Source organism: Crocodylus siamensis, chromosome 5 (assembly GCF_052110815.1).
Source record: "Crocodylus siamensis isolate JL-2025a chromosome 5, ASM5211081v1, whole genome shotgun sequence".
NCBI lineage: Eukaryota > Metazoa > Chordata > Crocodylia > Crocodylidae > Crocodylus > Crocodylus siamensis.
This window is the reverse complement of record NC_143399.1, coordinates 152,842,047-152,860,044: the sequence shown is the minus strand read 5'-3', so window position 1 is coordinate 152,860,044 and position 17,998 is coordinate 152,842,047. Positions and strand designations below refer to the sequence as shown.

The window sequence follows — 17,998 nt, the reverse complement described above, 5'->3', positions numbered from 1 at the left end:
GTTTAATTTTGGAAATACAAAATAACCTCTTTGCCCAAGGTATTTGGCAGATGGTTCATTTGCCCTTTTGGTCTGGTTCAAATATTTAGGTAATGAGAAAGCAAAAGTGCCACCACCATGTATTTGTTTTCTGATTTATTGAATAGGCAGCCTTGTTTGCAGTCCTTATGCAAGTGCCAAGGACTAAATTGGTATCAATAACCAAGGGTAGCCCTTTCAAATTAGGGTTGAAACATATCAACAGAAATGTTGTACTATTGCTAAGTATGTTGCCTGTGGGAGGTAGACCACATGACTTTTGACTGCCAGTATGGCACCCTTCACAACATGTAATTAGTCAATTAAAAATGGAGGTAAGACACATTACTTGTTTTAAGGTTATTTTTGTCTAATCTGTCAATTGATGCTACATTGTAGGTGTTATTATATCTCTCTTAAAATATGCAAGTGCTATCATGCACAAAAAGTGAAATAATTCACTAGCTATCTCAAATGTAAAATTTAGCAAGAGATTTGGTTTAAATTAATTTTTTCTTCCATAGATACCTCATGATTTTGTATATACAATATAATTTACAACTGAGTGGATGTAGAGTAGTAATTGTTTTTTAAGAACATATTTAAAGAATATTTAAGGTAGGGAATGCACAGGGTGAAGAAACCCAAACAACCTCAACTCTCTATCTAGTAATAATATGCAATAATAATGATAAAGTTCTGGAAAGTAGATTTTTCAGTGAAAGATACCATAGAACTGTAAATATAAAATCTTTGGAAGATGGTAATTGGGTGTTTAAGTATATGGACTGACCAAAAAAACCCTGTTACCTGAAATGTGCAGGTATCTGTTTTAAGCCAGTTGGACATTCTTTCAATTTGCACGCATCTCAAATTGTACATATCACTAAAATTCTGTCTTGGTGGGTTTTGTAAGTACGAGGCATATATTTTCCAAAAATGCCAGAAATGTTTATACTTATAATAACTATATTTGCTTGCATACAAAACACATTTTTTCCCCAAAATCAGCTGCTGGAAATTGGAGTGTGGGTTGGAATCAAGAAAATACAGTTTCTGCCACTTAAGACTGCCAGGAGAAAGTGAAAGTAAATTTTCAGGTGCTCCATGCAGGGCTGCCTAGCTGTTAGCTGTGGACACTTTCTTTTTTGTCCCCAGCAGAAGCTCTCAAGGAAAGATCTTTTATTTTTTCATTGTGTCTTTCAAAAACAAGGTAGGTATTTTATTTTGGGGTGTGTTGTATATGGTCAAACACAACAGCTAGCATTTACAGTTAGTCTATTTCTGATGCATTTTATGCAGTAAATTTTATTGTAATTATGCAATGATGAGCAATCTTAGAGTTTGGAGTTTTATTTATTTTGCTTTTACCTGAGCCTCCCATGTGACTAGTCTTATATTTGCTTGCATGTTTTTATAATGGGGGCCACATAATTACATATATGTTGTTAGATCATATGAATTAGTGTTACTATATTCAAGGAAAAGCAAGGATTGTAAAATCTCACCTTGAGTATGCTGTTTCAAGGTTTTGGTGTTGAAAAACGGTTGAAAGATTAATGCTTTTTACAGGTACTTAATAGTAAAAATATTTTTTCGTTTTTAATTTATAGTCACTCTTGGAAGCCCATGATATTGTAGCATCAAAGTGTTATGATTCCCCTCCTTCTAGCCCAGAAATGAATAATTCTTCAGCAAATAACCAAATAGTACCAGTAGATGCCATTCGTATACTTGGTATTCACAAAAGAGCAGGGGAGCCACTGGTGAGTAAGTAACTGTAAATAAGTACTCCTGTCTTTCATGTCAGTTGAAGTTTTAGACACAGATTTGTTTGAATCACTTGCTAGAGTGTGACAGTTGCTTTGGGTACATTCTCTTGCCAGGAAGGCTTCCCTTTTGCTCCTTTTTGCACCTTGTACCTGACAGCAGAGGGACTGTCTACAGGTGATGCCACTGTCGGCATCAGCTGGAAGCAGTGGTGTCATAGAAACAGCCCCCAGCCATCTGCAGGGATGATGAGGCATGCTCTCCTCACTCTTGCCACCTCCACAGACAGCTGGGGGCTATGCTTGACAGCTTCTAGTGCCCTGCTCCACTGAACAGCTGTTGAACAGCTGATTGACTGCCAAACAGCGGATTGGCCACCATGGCCAGCGTAGCTGCACCTTTGCTTATCATGGTGGCTGTTAGATCCACCCTGCTAATCAGCTGAACAAGACAGCTCTACTTCTTGCAAGCTGTCAGGGAGCCAGGCACTCTGCCTCCCTTCCTCCACTGGAGCGCTGTTTTTTTTTATATTGCTATGTGTAGCTGTGCATACATTACGTGCAGCACTATAAGAAAATAGTGCTACAAAGAAGTTCCTGTTTCAGACAGGAACTTTGTGCAGTGAGTCTGCCATTTTATAATGCTACAAACAGCCTGAACATGTGAATGTAACTTTTATAGCACTATAAGGTGTGTATAGCCCTATAAAAGTTACTTGTGTCTAAGGCCTAAAAGAAAAGTATTTTGAATATATTGAATATCCTTTACTGTTTTTGCTCCTACTTTTTAGTCATTTGATCCTTTATAATTGTATTGTGTAATATCAGATAGAAATATTAATCAAGCTAGAGATGCTGTAGTAGTAGACACCTGTTTGCAAACATAACTATTCTACATACTTCTCTCTTAAAGGGTAAATGATAACCTAATAGCTAGGTAGGGTGGTATGCTAGTGTAATTAATATGAAGAGACCTGTTTGGCCTTAAGAAATGAGAAAACTTAGTTCATTTACATCATGCTTAAATGCCAGTACCCTGGATAAAGAGCACATGCTGCTTTTTTCTTTTACTTGATGTGTTGTCAATATGTTAGCAACTTACTGTGGACACTATTGAAGTTAACATTATACTTAAGTAAGTGGGGATATCTCAGTAAACTGTGATGTAACTGTAGGTAAATAGCAAAATGATAAATGCAAACAAACTCATGGTATCATTCAATATTTCCTTTAGGGGGTTACATTTAGGGTAGAAAATAATGATCTGGTTATAGCACGAATCCTTCATGGTGGAATGATAGATCGACAAGGTCTTCTGCATGTAGGTGACATCATTAAAGAGGTCAATGGCCATGAAGTTGGAAATAATCCAAAAGAATTGCAAGAACTACTGAAAACTATTAGTGGTAGTGTCACACTGAAAATCCTGCCCAGCTATAGAGATACTATTATTCCTCAACAGGTCAGTAACACATTTTCTGTATTTTTTGTAGAAAACTTTTTCATTGATGTTGTTCCTGAGGTATATGACTATTGTAATGAAGAGTTAACAAAAGGGTTTACTTTTTTGGTTTGCTTGCTTTGCACCTTTGATAGCAGTCTGAATATAATCATTTAATTTTTTTATTCTATAGTTTATCACTTCCATCTATTTGTGTAGTCTTTCACACATCGGAGAGAAGTCCCCCTTTTTCTTAAAGAGAAAATAATACGTAATTGTAAAACAGCAAAGTTTAGAAGCAACAGCTGAAGCATGTATATATCTGTAACTACCATGTTTACTCAAATATAAGACAAGTGGCCCTCCACCTCCATCAGCATGGGGGGGAAAAGTCTCATCTTTATATTTGCATATAAAGCAGAAAGGGGAGCAGGCAGCTGCTGTGTCAGGGCTAGAACTTGGGTCAGGGCTACAATCGGACCTACAGCAGCCTTCTTCCCCCACCCCTCTACTTCCCCTGTTCAGCCTCTGTTCCCCCACCCCCTTTCTCTCAGTCACAGCTCAGCTCCAACTCATGCTAGGGTCTTCTTGGGCACAGAGCACATGGAAACTCCTTCCCCTGCCTGGCCAATCAGTAGCACTGGTGCTAGTGCGTGGCCATTCAGGGGCTGAGTTTCCACGTGCGCTGCTCTGTGATGGAGCAGCCTGACCTCATGGTGAGAGGGGAGGGGAAGAGGTAAAGACTAGGGAGTTGGGGGAAGAAGAGGCAGAAACTGGGGGGAGCAGAGGGGAAGAGGCAGAATTAGTGGTGGGAGGGACAGAGGCTATGGTGGGAGGGACAGGTGTCAGGGAGGTCAGGAAGGCTACAGAGGGAAGAAGTGGTTGGGGCAGAGAGCAAGGGGACCATGTGACACCTCCCCCCACTCTCCCCTGCCAGCCACTGCTTTCCCTGATATAGCATTGGTCAGGGGAGGCGGATTCCAGACAACCCTCCAATTCTTAGGTTCTGTGCTTGGAAAATTATAACAAATTTATAAATGTTCCAAATATAGAATCTAGTTATTGGGGGGTCATCTTATATTCTGGGTCATCTTCTGTTTGAGTAAATATGGTATCTTTAAGTGATCGGATTTCAACTTGTGCATTTTTTTCTCTTAAAAATATTAGACATAAAATATATGGTGTAACAGATTTTTGTATGTTCCCATCATATGTCCTCTTTTAATCCCTTTTACCACTTCATAATCTGTAAAGATTTAGACTTTTAAGACATAGTTCTGATTAACAGTGGAGTAGGTTCACTACTTCCTCATGAGTTTGTAGCTGGTTTTGTATTAACAGTGGAGTAGGTTCACTACTTCCTCATGAGTTCGTAGCTGGTTTTGTATTAACAGTGGAGTAGGTTCACTACTTCCTCATGAGTTCGTAGCTGGTTTTGTATTAACAGTGGAGTAGGTTCACTACTTCCTCATGAGTTCGTAGCTGGTTTTGTATTAACAGTGGAGTAGGTTCACTACTTCCTCATGAGTTCGTAGCTGGTTTTGTATGTCATTTTTTCAGTCATTCAAGTTGGACTTTATTACCTCTGTCTTCTAAAATTTGTCATCTTCATGATTCTGTAAGGTGTATAGTAAGAATAGCCCTTTGCACTTCAAAAATGTAATTGGTTAGAAGATGCCAGCTACCTGAAGTAGATAAGTAAGGAGTGTTAGCTCCATTTTGCAGCTGGAGGAAGTGAAGTTCAGAGAAGTTAAAACCCTGTTCTGCCTACCAGGTCTCAGGACCATAGTCTTTCCTTTTCCCAAAGGTGCATATCTTGCTCGGTAGAGTAATACTGTCCAGGTGGGAACATGGCTATCCCTTTCTTTCGTTGGCAGCCTTGTGCACTTCCATGGGAGGTACGTAAGTGTTGTTCATTCCCTTGGGGCACAACAAAACCTTAAGTGCCTATGTCATGTTGGGTTCCAGCTGACCAAGAGGGAAAACATTTACCAGAACCAGTGCAAGACAGCATTGACTTCATAAAGTAAAGCTAAGGAGTTGTGATGGCCACCATCTCTTGTCCATTAACCTAAAAGCAAAAGCACTTGCCCAGAAAGTGAGAGACTTGGGTTCTAGGCTTTGTCCTGTCAGTCTCGGAGGGTTGTGACCTATGTCTGCCACTTCCCAGAACAGTGTCCAAACTACTCTGCCTTAGGCAGGGCAAAAAGCATTTCTTACTCCTCCTCTTTAATTTGTTGTCACTAGGCAGCCACGACTTAAAAGATCTATGGCAACAGGTAAGCAAGCAAGAGGAGCCCTGATTGTGGGGGCCCAGTACTTTGGAAAGGATGTAATCTGTGGTTCTGGATGTTGTTCTGTGCTCCAGTGCAGTTCTATGTATTTTGCATTACATAGTCATTGAACGCTGTGGGTCCAACTATCTGTCTTCTAGAATCAAAACTTCCATCCCTGAGCAGTTATAGAGGAGTTAGGCAAGACCAACTACAAACCTCAGATGTAGAATAAAAAATGATTTTGTGAAAGTTGGATGTTCTTTTGTTGCTAGTGGATGGAGGACATTGCTGTAATTCAGTCTTGTTTATAGATGACATACCAGTGTGCTGCCTGAGAGAGTGTCCTGGAGAATACAGTAAAATGGCTAAAGGTTTGGTAGGAGTTAGATGCTGACAGGGTAGTGATGAGGTACTGCAGTTCTGCCACCAGCCTCCTTGGCTTGGGTAGTTTCCCAAATAATAAATATTGCTTTGATATAGAAAAATTGGTAAGAGCATTTTTTTCAGACCATTATTTATTTTGAAACCTACTCCATTTGTAAAGTGTCTGGTATCCCATTCAGTTAGGGGTCATCTGCAAATACCTCCTCCCAGTTTGACATCAGTTGTTAGCTATTCTTCAAGCACAGTTTATCTAACCAGTTATGTACCCACCTTTGTAGTAGTTTTATTTGGTTTATATTTCTTTAGCTTGTTAAAGATAATGTCAAGGGGAGACGGTGACAAAAAAGCCTTATGCAAGTCAGTATATCACATTCAACCCATCTGCCAGGCCTGCTATTTCATCCTCAATAGAAATCAGGTTGGTTAAGCATGACTTGCTCTTGACAAATCCTTGCTGGTTGTTTCTTATCACTTTGTATTCCTCTAATTACAAATCAGTTGTTTGCTATATGCCAGTATCTTTCCAAGTGTTGATGACCAATCTAGATACCATTTTTAAAGATGGGCACTAAATTTGCCTTTTTCCAGCCTTGTGGGACTCCACCTGACATCCATGAGTACCCAAAGATAATATTGACTACAAATTCTTCAGCCAATTCCTTGAGTGCATTATGGTGAATCTCGTCAGACCCTGCTGATTTTTCAAGCATGTACCCTATCTAAGTAATCTCTGTATTGTTCTTTGTCTACCTTAGACTTAGTTTCTCTTTCTTTGTCCTTGACATCCAATAGCTCACCTTTCTTATTAGTTTCAAGTTATCATATCAATACAAGTTGCAGTTTTGGATATTGAAATAAGTGTTTTTCATCCTAGTTGACTTAATTTTTTTTCAAGCCATGAAAATAAAACAATGGCAGGTTTTTGGTATTGCAGCTTAGCTGAATACTCTCCAGGTTGGTTTATCCATGAGCTACAGTGTTCTTTAGATCTGCTCAAATGGCCTGTATTTTACTTGCTGAAGGCAAGCATAGTCATTAATGAAGTGTAGTATGCCTGTAGCAAAGATACTGATTTGACAAATGAAGTAATAAGCCTGTTTTTCAGTAGCTGTTTTTTCTGCATTTACAATTTACCTTCTCTTTCAGGTATTTGTGAAGTGTCATTTTGATTACAATCCATTCAATGACAACCTGATCCCATGCAAAGAAGCAGGTTTGACATTTTCTAAAGGAGAGATTCTTCAGATTGTAAATCGAGAGGATCCAAATTGGTGGCAGGTTGGTAAAATGCTGGTAGCTTCACTAGCTACATTTTGTTAAAGCAATAGTCTTACATTAATTCAATTATTTAGGGTTTTATGAAGAAATATTCATCATGTACTGCATACTCTAATCACAAAATCATTTTGATAAAAATATACCAGTCTGCTTCAGTATTGTATATAATCACCTTATTCTTTTCTATAGTACTATTCGTTTGTCTTCATAATTGTGTTAGCTTCCAAACATCAGTTGAAGATGGATAATTTCCAGCAATAGAGTATTAAATTATAGGATGCCTGTATTGAATATAGTAAGCCTACCTTTGACAGTGAATGGGGAAGTCCTTCCTTACTGCCAGCTGTTCTGAAAAAGCTAGTTCTTCCACTTCCAGGACATTCTTTATATGTGTGCATTGATATTCAGTAATGTTTGAAATGTTAAACAGTTTATTCAGTTTAGGATATCACTGATATGATCAGTACCTTTACAGAGAGTCCACTTAGCATTTGTTCCCCCTACGCCAGTGCTCACCATCCAGTAGATCTCAATCCACCGGTAGATCTTGGAGCCTCTTGCGGTAGATCTTGGAGCCTCTTGGAGTCGATCCGAGGCTGGGATGCCCGCGTGAATGCATGTTTGTGCCCCAGCCCGGCAAGTTGGTTTGTAGGGAAGGGAAGGAGTGGGGGGTAGACTGCGGCCCCTGCAGTGAGGGACAGTGCCGCAGAGGCAGGAGCAGGGGCAAGTTGAGCGGGGTCCTGGCTGGGTGGGACTTACCTGCTGGGCAGGGGTGCCCCCAAATAATTTTTTCTTCCTCTGCCTCAATCTGCCCCCCACTTTCCCTCCCCACAGACTTATCTGCTGGGTGGGGGAAAGGGGTGGCAGCAGCACATGGTAGATCTTGGGTTGCTTTTAAGTAGGAGATCACCTTTTGGCATTTAAAAAGATTGGAAACCACTGCTCTAAGCACTGTACAGTTTCAAGCCCTATAGAAATGTTAATCATCACCAGCACCCTTGCAAGGTTAGGTGAGTTGATTTTTAACTCTGCTGAAGAAATCCACTTATTCAAAACATGCTGCAAATCAGTAGTAGAGTTAGAACTACAGTTTTGAAGGTCTTCATTTATAGTTCCAGCTCAAATGATAAAACTTTTTGCTTCTGCTTCTCCATAAGGAGTGGCCAGTTGGACATAATTCACTTACCACTCTATAGTGTTTATAGTATTTGAGCGTGCCAGAAGACTATGAAAGCAAAGGTTTTTAATGGCTAATTATAAGAAGCTACAGAAATAAGTGTACACAAAAATGAACAAAATAACTCTTGCTAGCCAAGTCAGTTAAGTTGCAGAAATTAAGGTCTTTGAACCTCCTTTAGTAGACTAGACATTCAGCTTGCATTCTATCTCCTGTACTGTATTTTCAAGCTCAGACAAGTGACAATTTATAGGAGTCCAGACAAAATAAATTAAGCTTTCTTACAGAAGCCCCTATTAGCAGGTTACTGTATTTTACTCTATTGCTGACTTCAGGAGCAAGGATGTGGTATATTGCAAGTATTCTCTTGCAGATATACCAAAGTAGACATTGAATTTCTTCAGCCAGACATCAGACCATCCAGTATTTCTTGACTGGACAAAGAAAGACTTTAACTTCATTTAATCTAGTTACTAATAAGATGTAAATATAACACAGTCAAATTTATAAAATTCCTTTCAAAAGAGACCTACCTAGCTGCTGTCAGGGGTCCAGAACTACAAAAGTTCACAATTTGTATTTTAGACTTTTTGCCAGTTTGATGTTTTGCCTTTAAATTGATTTCTGTAGTGAATATCTGAATTTTAAATCTTCATAACCAGTAAGTGAGTTTGGTTTATGAAACTTGGATATGGTAATTAACTTATAAAAGCAGCAGACTGTTCAAAGATGTTAGTACTTGACAAGATGGTTAGGTATGAGGAAAATATGACAATGCATGTTTATGAAATTATTTAAAAAAAAAAAGAAATAAAACCAGTAGTCTGTACTTAAAATCATATCTAACATAAGGAGTCTCGATTCCAGCAAGTATGTAGAATAAATGCACATGAACGGCAGAGCCGCTAAAAAGTTGCACCATATTTTAAACAAAGTATGTTTAATAAACCTCTGATAATTCATTAAGAGGTAAACAGTATATATACTTTCCTCATCAAGAAGCAGTTGTCTCTTGCTTTTACTGTTTCTCTGTTTTTGTTTTTTCTTGAATTTAAGATGCTTAGATGGACAACAGAAGTAAAACCCCATTGTGTTTCTGGGAGGAAAATCATTTTACTCCTGTGTGTTGAATTTGCATCTCCAAATGATGATCACAATTGCATCAATATACAACGTTAAGAAATCCAAGCTTGATAGTGTGATGAAGGAGTTATATTTTCAGGAAGTCATCTTTCACGATGAAGATCTGAGGGAAGACTTCCTACTTCGTTGGTTTACAGGACTATGGTTTTAAATATTTGTGAAAGGATTTTATTGCTTATTAATTTCTTTCTAGGCTAGCCATGTCAAAGAAGGAGGAAGTGCAGGCCTCATTCCTAGCCAGTTTTTGGAAGAGAAGAGGAAGGCATTTGTTAGAAGGGACTGGGATAATTCAGGTAAGGCTTGATGCACATACAGTTCTCTGTGAATCATGCTCTTTCCTTTTTTTTTTCTTATGTAGATACATTCTAAAAGAAGGTCTATATATGATTTCAGTCCAGAAAGTGATTGCTAATTATTTCAGGCATCTTCATATCTTGACCTTGACTGGAAGATCAAGGATCAAAGTGTATATTAACTCTTTATAGATATCTGAGGGTTTTTTTTATGACCTGCTGGTAAATTAAGTAGGAAAGATAGGAAAATCAGCCATGGTGTACCCATTTTATTATTGTTTTTCACGTTGCTTTTGAAATTGCATATAAATAATTCCTGAAAACTATTTCTCTTTGATTTATTTTTATAAATTTTGTTTTCTGGTAGCTTAATGCAGAACATTTACTTTTATGTGCCCTATTAAATCACATAATGTATATAAAATGTTATGGTGGTGTTTAGTCTCTTCATGGAAGTACATGTTTTGTTTTTGGTTTTAAAAAATAATTTGCAGTGATCCTTTAAAATATGAGTGTAGATGTAATTCCAAAATTTACATTGAATAAGCCACTATGAAAAGAGATTTAACAAGAAGTTACAATGTTTTAAGAGCTTCTAGTACTATTGCCTCTGCTTATTTTCAGGCCCTTTTTGTGGGACAATAGGTAGTAAAAAAAAGAAAAAGATGATGTACCTCACAACCAGAAATGCAGGTACTTTTTCCCTTTTTCTTTACTTTTAGCTCCAGTGTTATAATGGGTAGTCCAAAATTTTGTAAAATTTCTGCATCTGCTTTTTAAATTTAGTTTAATCTGCAGTGCCCAGTATGCTAAAACATTTCTGTTATAGCAGAAGGTTCTCAGATAAAATAGGCAATCTTGGTTTGCAGGTAGTTCAGAAACTTGTAGGTATATAACTTTGAAATTTTTAAGTCATGATCTCAAAGAAAAAGTATTGGTGTTGAGACATGCATCAGAAGCCCGAATAAGGACTCAAAGGGTATTTCTTTAAAATTTTTAGGACAGCAGTTAGTACTGCCAAGTTGTGATGATTATCTAAACATACCCCCCCCAAAAAACCTCTGCTAAAGAATTTCTGTTTTAAAAATTTACTGTGACTGAAGGAATCTGCTGTGTTCCTATTTCTGTTAACACAGGAATATCATGCTCAAAATACCAGACTTGAATTTTACTTTGTCAAAGTAATAGGTGATATGAGCATACAAAACGTTGAAGTTTTCAGTATATATATAATGACTTGAACTGTATTTTGTTCTTTTTTTTTCCTGTGTAGAATTTGACCGCCATGAAATCCAGATTTATGAAGAGGTAGCCAAAATGCCCCCTTTTCAGAGGAAGACGTTGGTCTTAATAGGGGCCCAGGGAGTTGGTCGAAGAAGCTTGAAAAATAGGTTTATAGTATTGAATCCTACTAGGTTTGGAACTACAGTGCCATGTAAGTTGTCAGCACTCCCACTATAAGATCCTATTTCCAGAAACTGATGACTCATCTAGAAAACCTACTCTAATCTGAACCTTATCCCAGTATCTCAGTTTGGAAGTAACAAGAGTTGAATTTTATGATAATATATTTAGTTTTCTCTAATCAGTCTTTCCAGTGAATTGGAACAGCAAAACTTTGTCTGCTTATGCTGAGGAAATGATTTCCAATACATGCATTTGGCAGTATTACTCCAGTATACGTCTTGTGTTTTCTAGAATGTCAATCATCATCAATGGCTGAGTGATTCTAAAAGTTCCTCAGATTATAACACTTAGTGAAATTTTGCCTGTGAACTCTATTTTTTCCAAATGCCCAATTTATTTTGGTGAAGTTCTTTTGAAATTTAGTATGTGAATTTAATCCCAGAGTCTCTAATGGCAGTATCGTAGGGTAGAAACAGACATTGTCTAACAAAGTGGAGCAGCTGTGTTGGGATGTGTCCCAGCACAGCTGATCTGCTTTATTGAGTGACATGCACATCACTTGTTGTCCTGCAGCATCAATGGGTAGGACAGCCGGCAGTGTGTGTTCTGGTAAGGTGTGAGGGGTTCGGTTTTGTGCACCATGGGAATTCCCACACAGGATCGGGCCCCTTGAGCTTGGCTTGTCTCTTGGCAAGCAGAGGATCTCTGGGGTGCCCCTTGATAAGCAGGGGAAGTTGGGGTTTCTCTGATTACTGAGGTGTGCCCCTGGAATCTCCAGGGTATGCCTTGGTAAGCAAGGGTTGTTGAGGGATGTGTATGAGTGAGGAAACCCTGACTTCCCCTGCTTACTGAGGTGCACTTCAAAAATCCTTGAGTTCATATCTCTGTAAGTAGGGAAAGCTAGGCAGGAACTCCCAGAGCTTTTGGGGCCCAATCCTGCCCAGGATTTCCCAGGGTGCATAGTATTAGGTCCCTCAAAACCCTGGAATGCCTGCCAGGCATGGCTGGAGAGTGTAGGCAGTTCTGAGCTGCCCATGCTTTCATGCCATAAAATAAACAGACAGCCGCTGCTAAAAGCAGCACAAATTGATACCACCTTTGTTGCAGTCACTTTGTGGTGCAACAAGGGTGTGGACATCTGTTTGCCTGGCATTTGTGCCTTTCTCACTTTTATGGCGGCACAAAGGCAGTGACGGATGTCACCTGTTTCTATTCCTGTTTCCCTTTCTGCACCTAAATGCATATACATACAGCTGCATAACTGTTTTTTTGGGCAATTACAGTTTATCATCCTGTTTTCTGTGGCAAAAAAAAAGTCTCCCCGTGTGTGCATCTGCTGGAAAGGAAATAGAGAGGGAGGGAGAGAGGGACTGTTTTTCAATATAATTTTCCTTGACAACAATGTAGTTGGTCCAGTGCAGCTGTGCTTCTCTGGTAGAAGTCTGTCTTGCATGTTCAAAAACTCCTAGCCACCTTATCATCACTGAAACTCTTTCCACAAAAGTCTTTAACTTGTGGTCAGGTGCAAGTTGGAGTGAGCCACATCTAATGAATGGACTGGATGGTGAAGCATTTCAAACCCGTTTGGTTGCTCTGGTCTTTGCCACCTGAGATGTGGGGTGATTCATTGTCCTGGAAAATCAGTGCTCTTAAATCAGCTTTCCATGATGATTGTTCTTGGTGGCTTCTTGGAAGCACAGCAGTTCACCAGTATAATAATACTGAGGTTGTGAGTCTTACTGGGCACAACAGTGACTGGAGTCTTATTGATACTTTTCTCATTTCTAAGTCATCTTTGAGAGTGGCATCCACTGATCTGGTTCATGTTCCCATTATCACAACTATGTTCCTGACTGCTGATATTTTGTCGTTCATCAAAAGCTGGTGCATTATACCAAATTGTTCTGGTGTAGTTGCCTCCCTGGAGTATTCTGACTTTAAGGCATCCTCCCTCACATAACTTCACCTGCCCAGTTTTTTTGCATGCTTACCACTCAATTCATTCTTAATTTGTCGTATTTTTGGTGACCGACTTACTTCAACATGTCCTTATACATGTTCTGCACAAACTAAAAGAAAAGTGCAAAGAAATACATCAAACTATCAGTATTTTGTTCTGTGAAATCTATTGGGTCCACTTTACCATTAAATAAATCAGGATAGATATATTATATTCCTAATGCTTTTCACAATTGCTTTCTCCCCTTAATGTCCGCACTATCAAGTCAGACTACAAGTTCTGTATGCATTCTTTCCCAACCATTTATAATTCTTAGATCAGTCTAATCTATTCTTTTTTCCCATAGGCAAGTAATTGGACTAGCATTAAGGCCAGGTACAGACATTACAGTTTTACCAGTGTAAGTGACCAGAAACCAGTCTAAACCTATAACAGAACAGAAGTTCAGCGCACAGACTGGTTTAAAAATGTTGGAACCCGGTTTAAGATGGGCAGCCTGCATGCCTCTATTCTTCCTACCCCCACCAAACGTGCGTTCTGTTTGCTGCTACAGCTGTAAACTGCGCTGCTTACAGCAAACCATGCAACTTAGATTGATTCTATCTCAGGTGTTTTTTTTTATGTCTGCCTAGCCTAAGACAGAGAGAGCTAGGACTTACAGATAACGCAGGGAAATTTGTGCCCAGTGCAAGGAAAATGAAGGGCTTGTCCTGGGAGTCCCAGTTTTATTTCCCTCTGTAAACCTTTCTAAACCATCACCCTGACCACTGAAGAATCGATATGTATATCTATTAATATTGTGTTATGTTATATAATATTGTGTTGTGCTAATATAAGTGTGCAATATTAGCATAACAATATAATCTCTTCATAGGGGCATGGGTTGGAAATCAGTTAATAACTGGTGTAGGCAAAAGATAATATATAGCATGAAGAGTAAGTAATTGTCTAAAATCACATTATTTGCAACTGTGACATCTCACAGTTAATATATGTGCCAATATTAATATAATTTAAAGTATTCTTGGTCAGTTGATTAGGCACTTCAAGGCATAAATAGTGTGGTTCCTATTAAAAGCAAGTTATAGCTAAGCAACATACTACCAAAAAAGTGAAGTTTTAAATCTGTTTAACCAAGCTAACGTAGTAATTTATCTAAAGATAACTAACAACTGTGTATACAGTATTATTTGTATATATGGTTATAAATAGATAGAAGTGTGTGTGTATATACAGAACCAAACAAATATTCCTATTTGTAAGAAGGAATAGCTTTAGAGAGGCCACTCAGTTTCTTTAAGTAATAAACTTTATCCATTTTTTCATGAAAGATTTTTTTTTGTTAAGGTGATATACTCTTATTCTCAAATATTGTCAATATTGATCTCAATTCTTTTGGAATATGTACATATTTAGAAGCTTGGCATTGAGATAGGATCCACTTGAAAGCAGTACCATGTCAACCTTTCCTCTCATGCAGACTGCAGAATTTATAGGACCTATCATAGATACAGTGTCTGTTATTGCTCACTTTTGAACTGTTATTTCAGATTATTCAGCTTAATTATATAGTCCATCTGTGCTTTTTTATCATATTAATTATTGTAAGATTTGATACCATTGTTTAGGCTGCATTTGCGACTAGGGCTCTTTGATGCTAAGCAAATCTGAATAGTAACATCACAACAGCATACGGTGCGTCATGGTGAAATGTACAGTTCTCCATAATGATGAAGATGCAAATGATGATAAAATATTTTATGTTTGTTTGTTTTTTCACTTGCTGAGAAGTGACAAATTACCCTAAGCATCAGGGTAACTATGCAAGTATTGAGGTCTGCGCTTCCGTGGTTAGTCTAGTTCCAGTTCCCAAGTGAATGTAAACTAACTCTTCACTTCACTCCTGGTACAATATAGATAGGCCCTGAGTATTTTAGAGTGAATCAAGCATTTAGGCATTGGATAGAAAGGTTGGAGATTGCAAAAATTTCGTTTTCAAAAGTGACTTTGGTATGTAAGAGTGTAGGTTCTGTTGACTTTCATGTCCTTTTAAGTGCTTTTGAAATGTTATCTATTGTTTGGTAAAGGGGAAAAATGAAAAAAATATGGAATAAGGAATGAATGAGATCTGATGATGGAGAAGAATAGACAAATAACAGGGTATATAAAGTAGCATAAAATGTGGGATTAGAGAATACAAACAGATGGAATAGGCGGGGTTGTATTCAGAGATTTTAAGCTTAAGTCTATACAAATATACAGTAACATAACAGTAAATCTAATTTAAGTGTTTGTGTACTGCGTATTGTGGTTTTCTATATCTAGTTTGTGATTTGTCAACAATTTGATATTTAGTTACTTCACGAAAACCAAGAGATGATGAAAAAGATGGGCAAGCATACAGGTTTGTGTCACGAGCTGAAATGGAAGTTGATATTAAAGCTGGCAGGTACTTGGAACATGGAGAATATGAAGGGAACCTTTATGGCACCAAAATAGATTCTATCCTTGAAGTGGTTCAGACTGGAAGGACATGCATCTTGGATGTGAACCCACAGGTATGTTGTCTGTAATACTATACCCTAAAACAATGGTTTTCAACCTGTCGAAAGGGTCTGCAAAAGATGACTATTATCAGTCAAAAGTATGTGAATAACCACACTTAAAATTCAGAGGGGTCCTCACCTCCATTTGAAATTTATTAGGGGTCCACAAATGAAAAAAGGTTGAAAACCACTGCCCTAAAATGAATAACATGGACTATTATGTTGGAGAGGTGTGTGTCAAGCTTGAAGATTTAAGTTGGTCTTTCCTTGGCAAACACAGGTTCCTTCTTTTCTTTTTTTTTTCCTTTTTTTTTTCTTTTTTAATCTCTGCCACTTGAAGCTAGAAGAGGTTATAGGGCTGGGTCAGACTTTGTGAAGGATTAAATCAGAGTGTGTTTTGCATCGCTGATCAGAACGTGTTGGACTAAAGTGGGGTGTCAAACTTACCCCATGCCCCACACCAGGATTGCAGTTCTCTTTTGAGGGCCATATTCAGGCATAAGGTAGCAGTAAGAATAGTGGTGGGACAATGGCGGGTACAGTGGTGGGACTAGCAGGGACAAGCATCAGTAAGACTGGCAGCCGCTAGGTGAGCAAGGACTGTACTGACACTGAACAGATCCACCAAGGCCCAGGGACCTCAAGTGCCTCCCCACTTCCCCACCCCGCTGCCACACATACACGCACATGCACACACTTCTGGTAACCCACCAGTAGCCAGGTGGGCTGGGTAAAACAGCTCTTCAGGCCAGATGTTTGACATCCCTGGGCTAAAGTATGAATGGTGTTGACAGTTTCAGAAGGGGATCTCAAGCTGTCTTTTGGCTTAGTGACATTTTAAAGATAGGGTAGGAATGAAGTGTTAATGATACCTTACTAGAATTGTAATATTTTATTGTTTGATGACTGAGAAATGCAAATCTTTCTTTTTTTTTTAGTTCAGTTAAATAATATTTTTGTTTCTAGGCTCTGAAAGTATTGAGGACTTCAGAGTTTATGCCCTATGTCGTATTTATTGCTGCTCCAGAGTTAGAAACACTGCGTGCCATGCATAAGGCTGTTGTGGATGCTGGAATTACAACAAAACTTCTAACTGTAAGTCAATTCTTTCTTAGTTACAATTCTGTTTTGAACAGATTTTTCTTAAACATTTTTCCATTTAAATTGCACTCAAATTACACTCAAAAAAGAAAGATCTTAGTTTCACTAAGGAAGGGGCAGGCATGGTTTGTGATTGATTACATAGTTAAGTGTAATTTAAATAAATCGGAGACTTAGTAGGAAATACAGATTTTTAAAAACATGGATTTGTAATGCCAGGGTCTTGGAAGGAATCCTTTCTGTGATGAAGGAATCTTTTATAGCCTCTTTTTGAGGCTCACATTTCCATTATTTGCAGCAAAAAAATGTTTGGGAATTATGTTACCAAAATGCTTTTTCTTTGTTCCATCACATTTTTTCAGATTTGCCTAAAATATAAAGTGTTAAATTGTGGGAGAGGGGAAATCATCGAATCTTCTCTGAGTAATACAGTGGGCCAAATGAGGCCATGCTAATGGCACTGATACAGGTGCAACACATACTGTATTTGGGACTAGCGCGGACCTATCAGAGTAGAAGAGGAAAGGTGCCAAGAAGGAAAAGCTGGTCCCTTACCTTTATAGAGGTCCAGGAAGGTGAAAAAGAACTGGCTGTTACAAGCCACGCCAGGACCCAGGATATGATGCCAGTTCCCCCTTGTTGGGGCCAGGGTGTTGGATAGGAACTCTCCCCACCTGACTCCGGAGGCTTGGTGGAACAGCCAGACCTAGGTGGCTGCAGGTTCTCCCGTGTCTCCTTCTGTGCCTGCTTCTCTCGGTGCAGGGGGAGCGGTGGGAAAAGCTCCCATGGCTGCCCTGCCTGGCCCCATCCCCTGCCCAGCCCCAGCCTCCTGACACTTTAAAAAATAAAAATAAAAAAGCCCTGCACTCACTGGTTGCAGCAGTGGTGGTCCGAGCCCCTCCATGCAGCATGGGGCAGCAGGGATCACCCCCAACCTGGAACCCACATGGCACCTGCTGCAGCAGGGCACTGCGCGCTGTCTGGGAGCTGGGGCCACTGGGGCTGAGCAGTGCCAGGCTCTGGATGATTTCTGGAGCTGCCCCAGCTCCCAGACAGCACACAGCACCCTGCTGAGCTGTATTGCACCCACACGATGCGACAGGTGCCAGGAGGGTGGGGGCAATTCCCCACTGCCCCAAACTGCATGGGGGGCTCTGACACGAGCTCTCAGGCCCTGATCCTTACTGCTGCAGTCGATGAGTGCA

General features: G+C 39.2%; 1 protein-coding gene across 4 annotated transcripts in view; it reads left to right on the top strand.

The window, feature by feature from the left end:
- Positions 1 to 17,998, top strand: part of PALS2 (protein associated with LIN7 2, MAGUK p55 family member) — a 107,308-nt gene that overhangs the window by 75,919 nt on the left and 13,391 nt on the right. For all 4 annotated transcript variants that reach the window (XM_090046756.1, XM_090046753.1, XM_090046754.1 and 1 more), the window contains exons 4-11: positions 1,632 to 1,784; positions 3,022 to 3,249; positions 7,035 to 7,166; positions 9,680 to 9,779; positions 10,404 to 10,472; positions 11,053 to 11,214; positions 15,502 to 15,704; positions 16,659 to 16,787. In XM_090046756.1, coding sequence (XP_089902882.1) covers positions 1,632 to 1,784; positions 3,022 to 3,249; positions 7,035 to 7,166; positions 9,680 to 9,779; positions 10,404 to 10,472; positions 11,053 to 11,214; positions 15,502 to 15,704; positions 16,659 to 16,787 — 1,176 coding nt within the window. The remainder of the gene's footprint in view (positions 1 to 1,631; positions 1,785 to 3,021; positions 3,250 to 7,034; positions 7,167 to 9,679; positions 9,780 to 10,403; positions 10,473 to 11,052; positions 11,215 to 15,501; positions 15,705 to 16,658; positions 16,788 to 17,998) is intronic.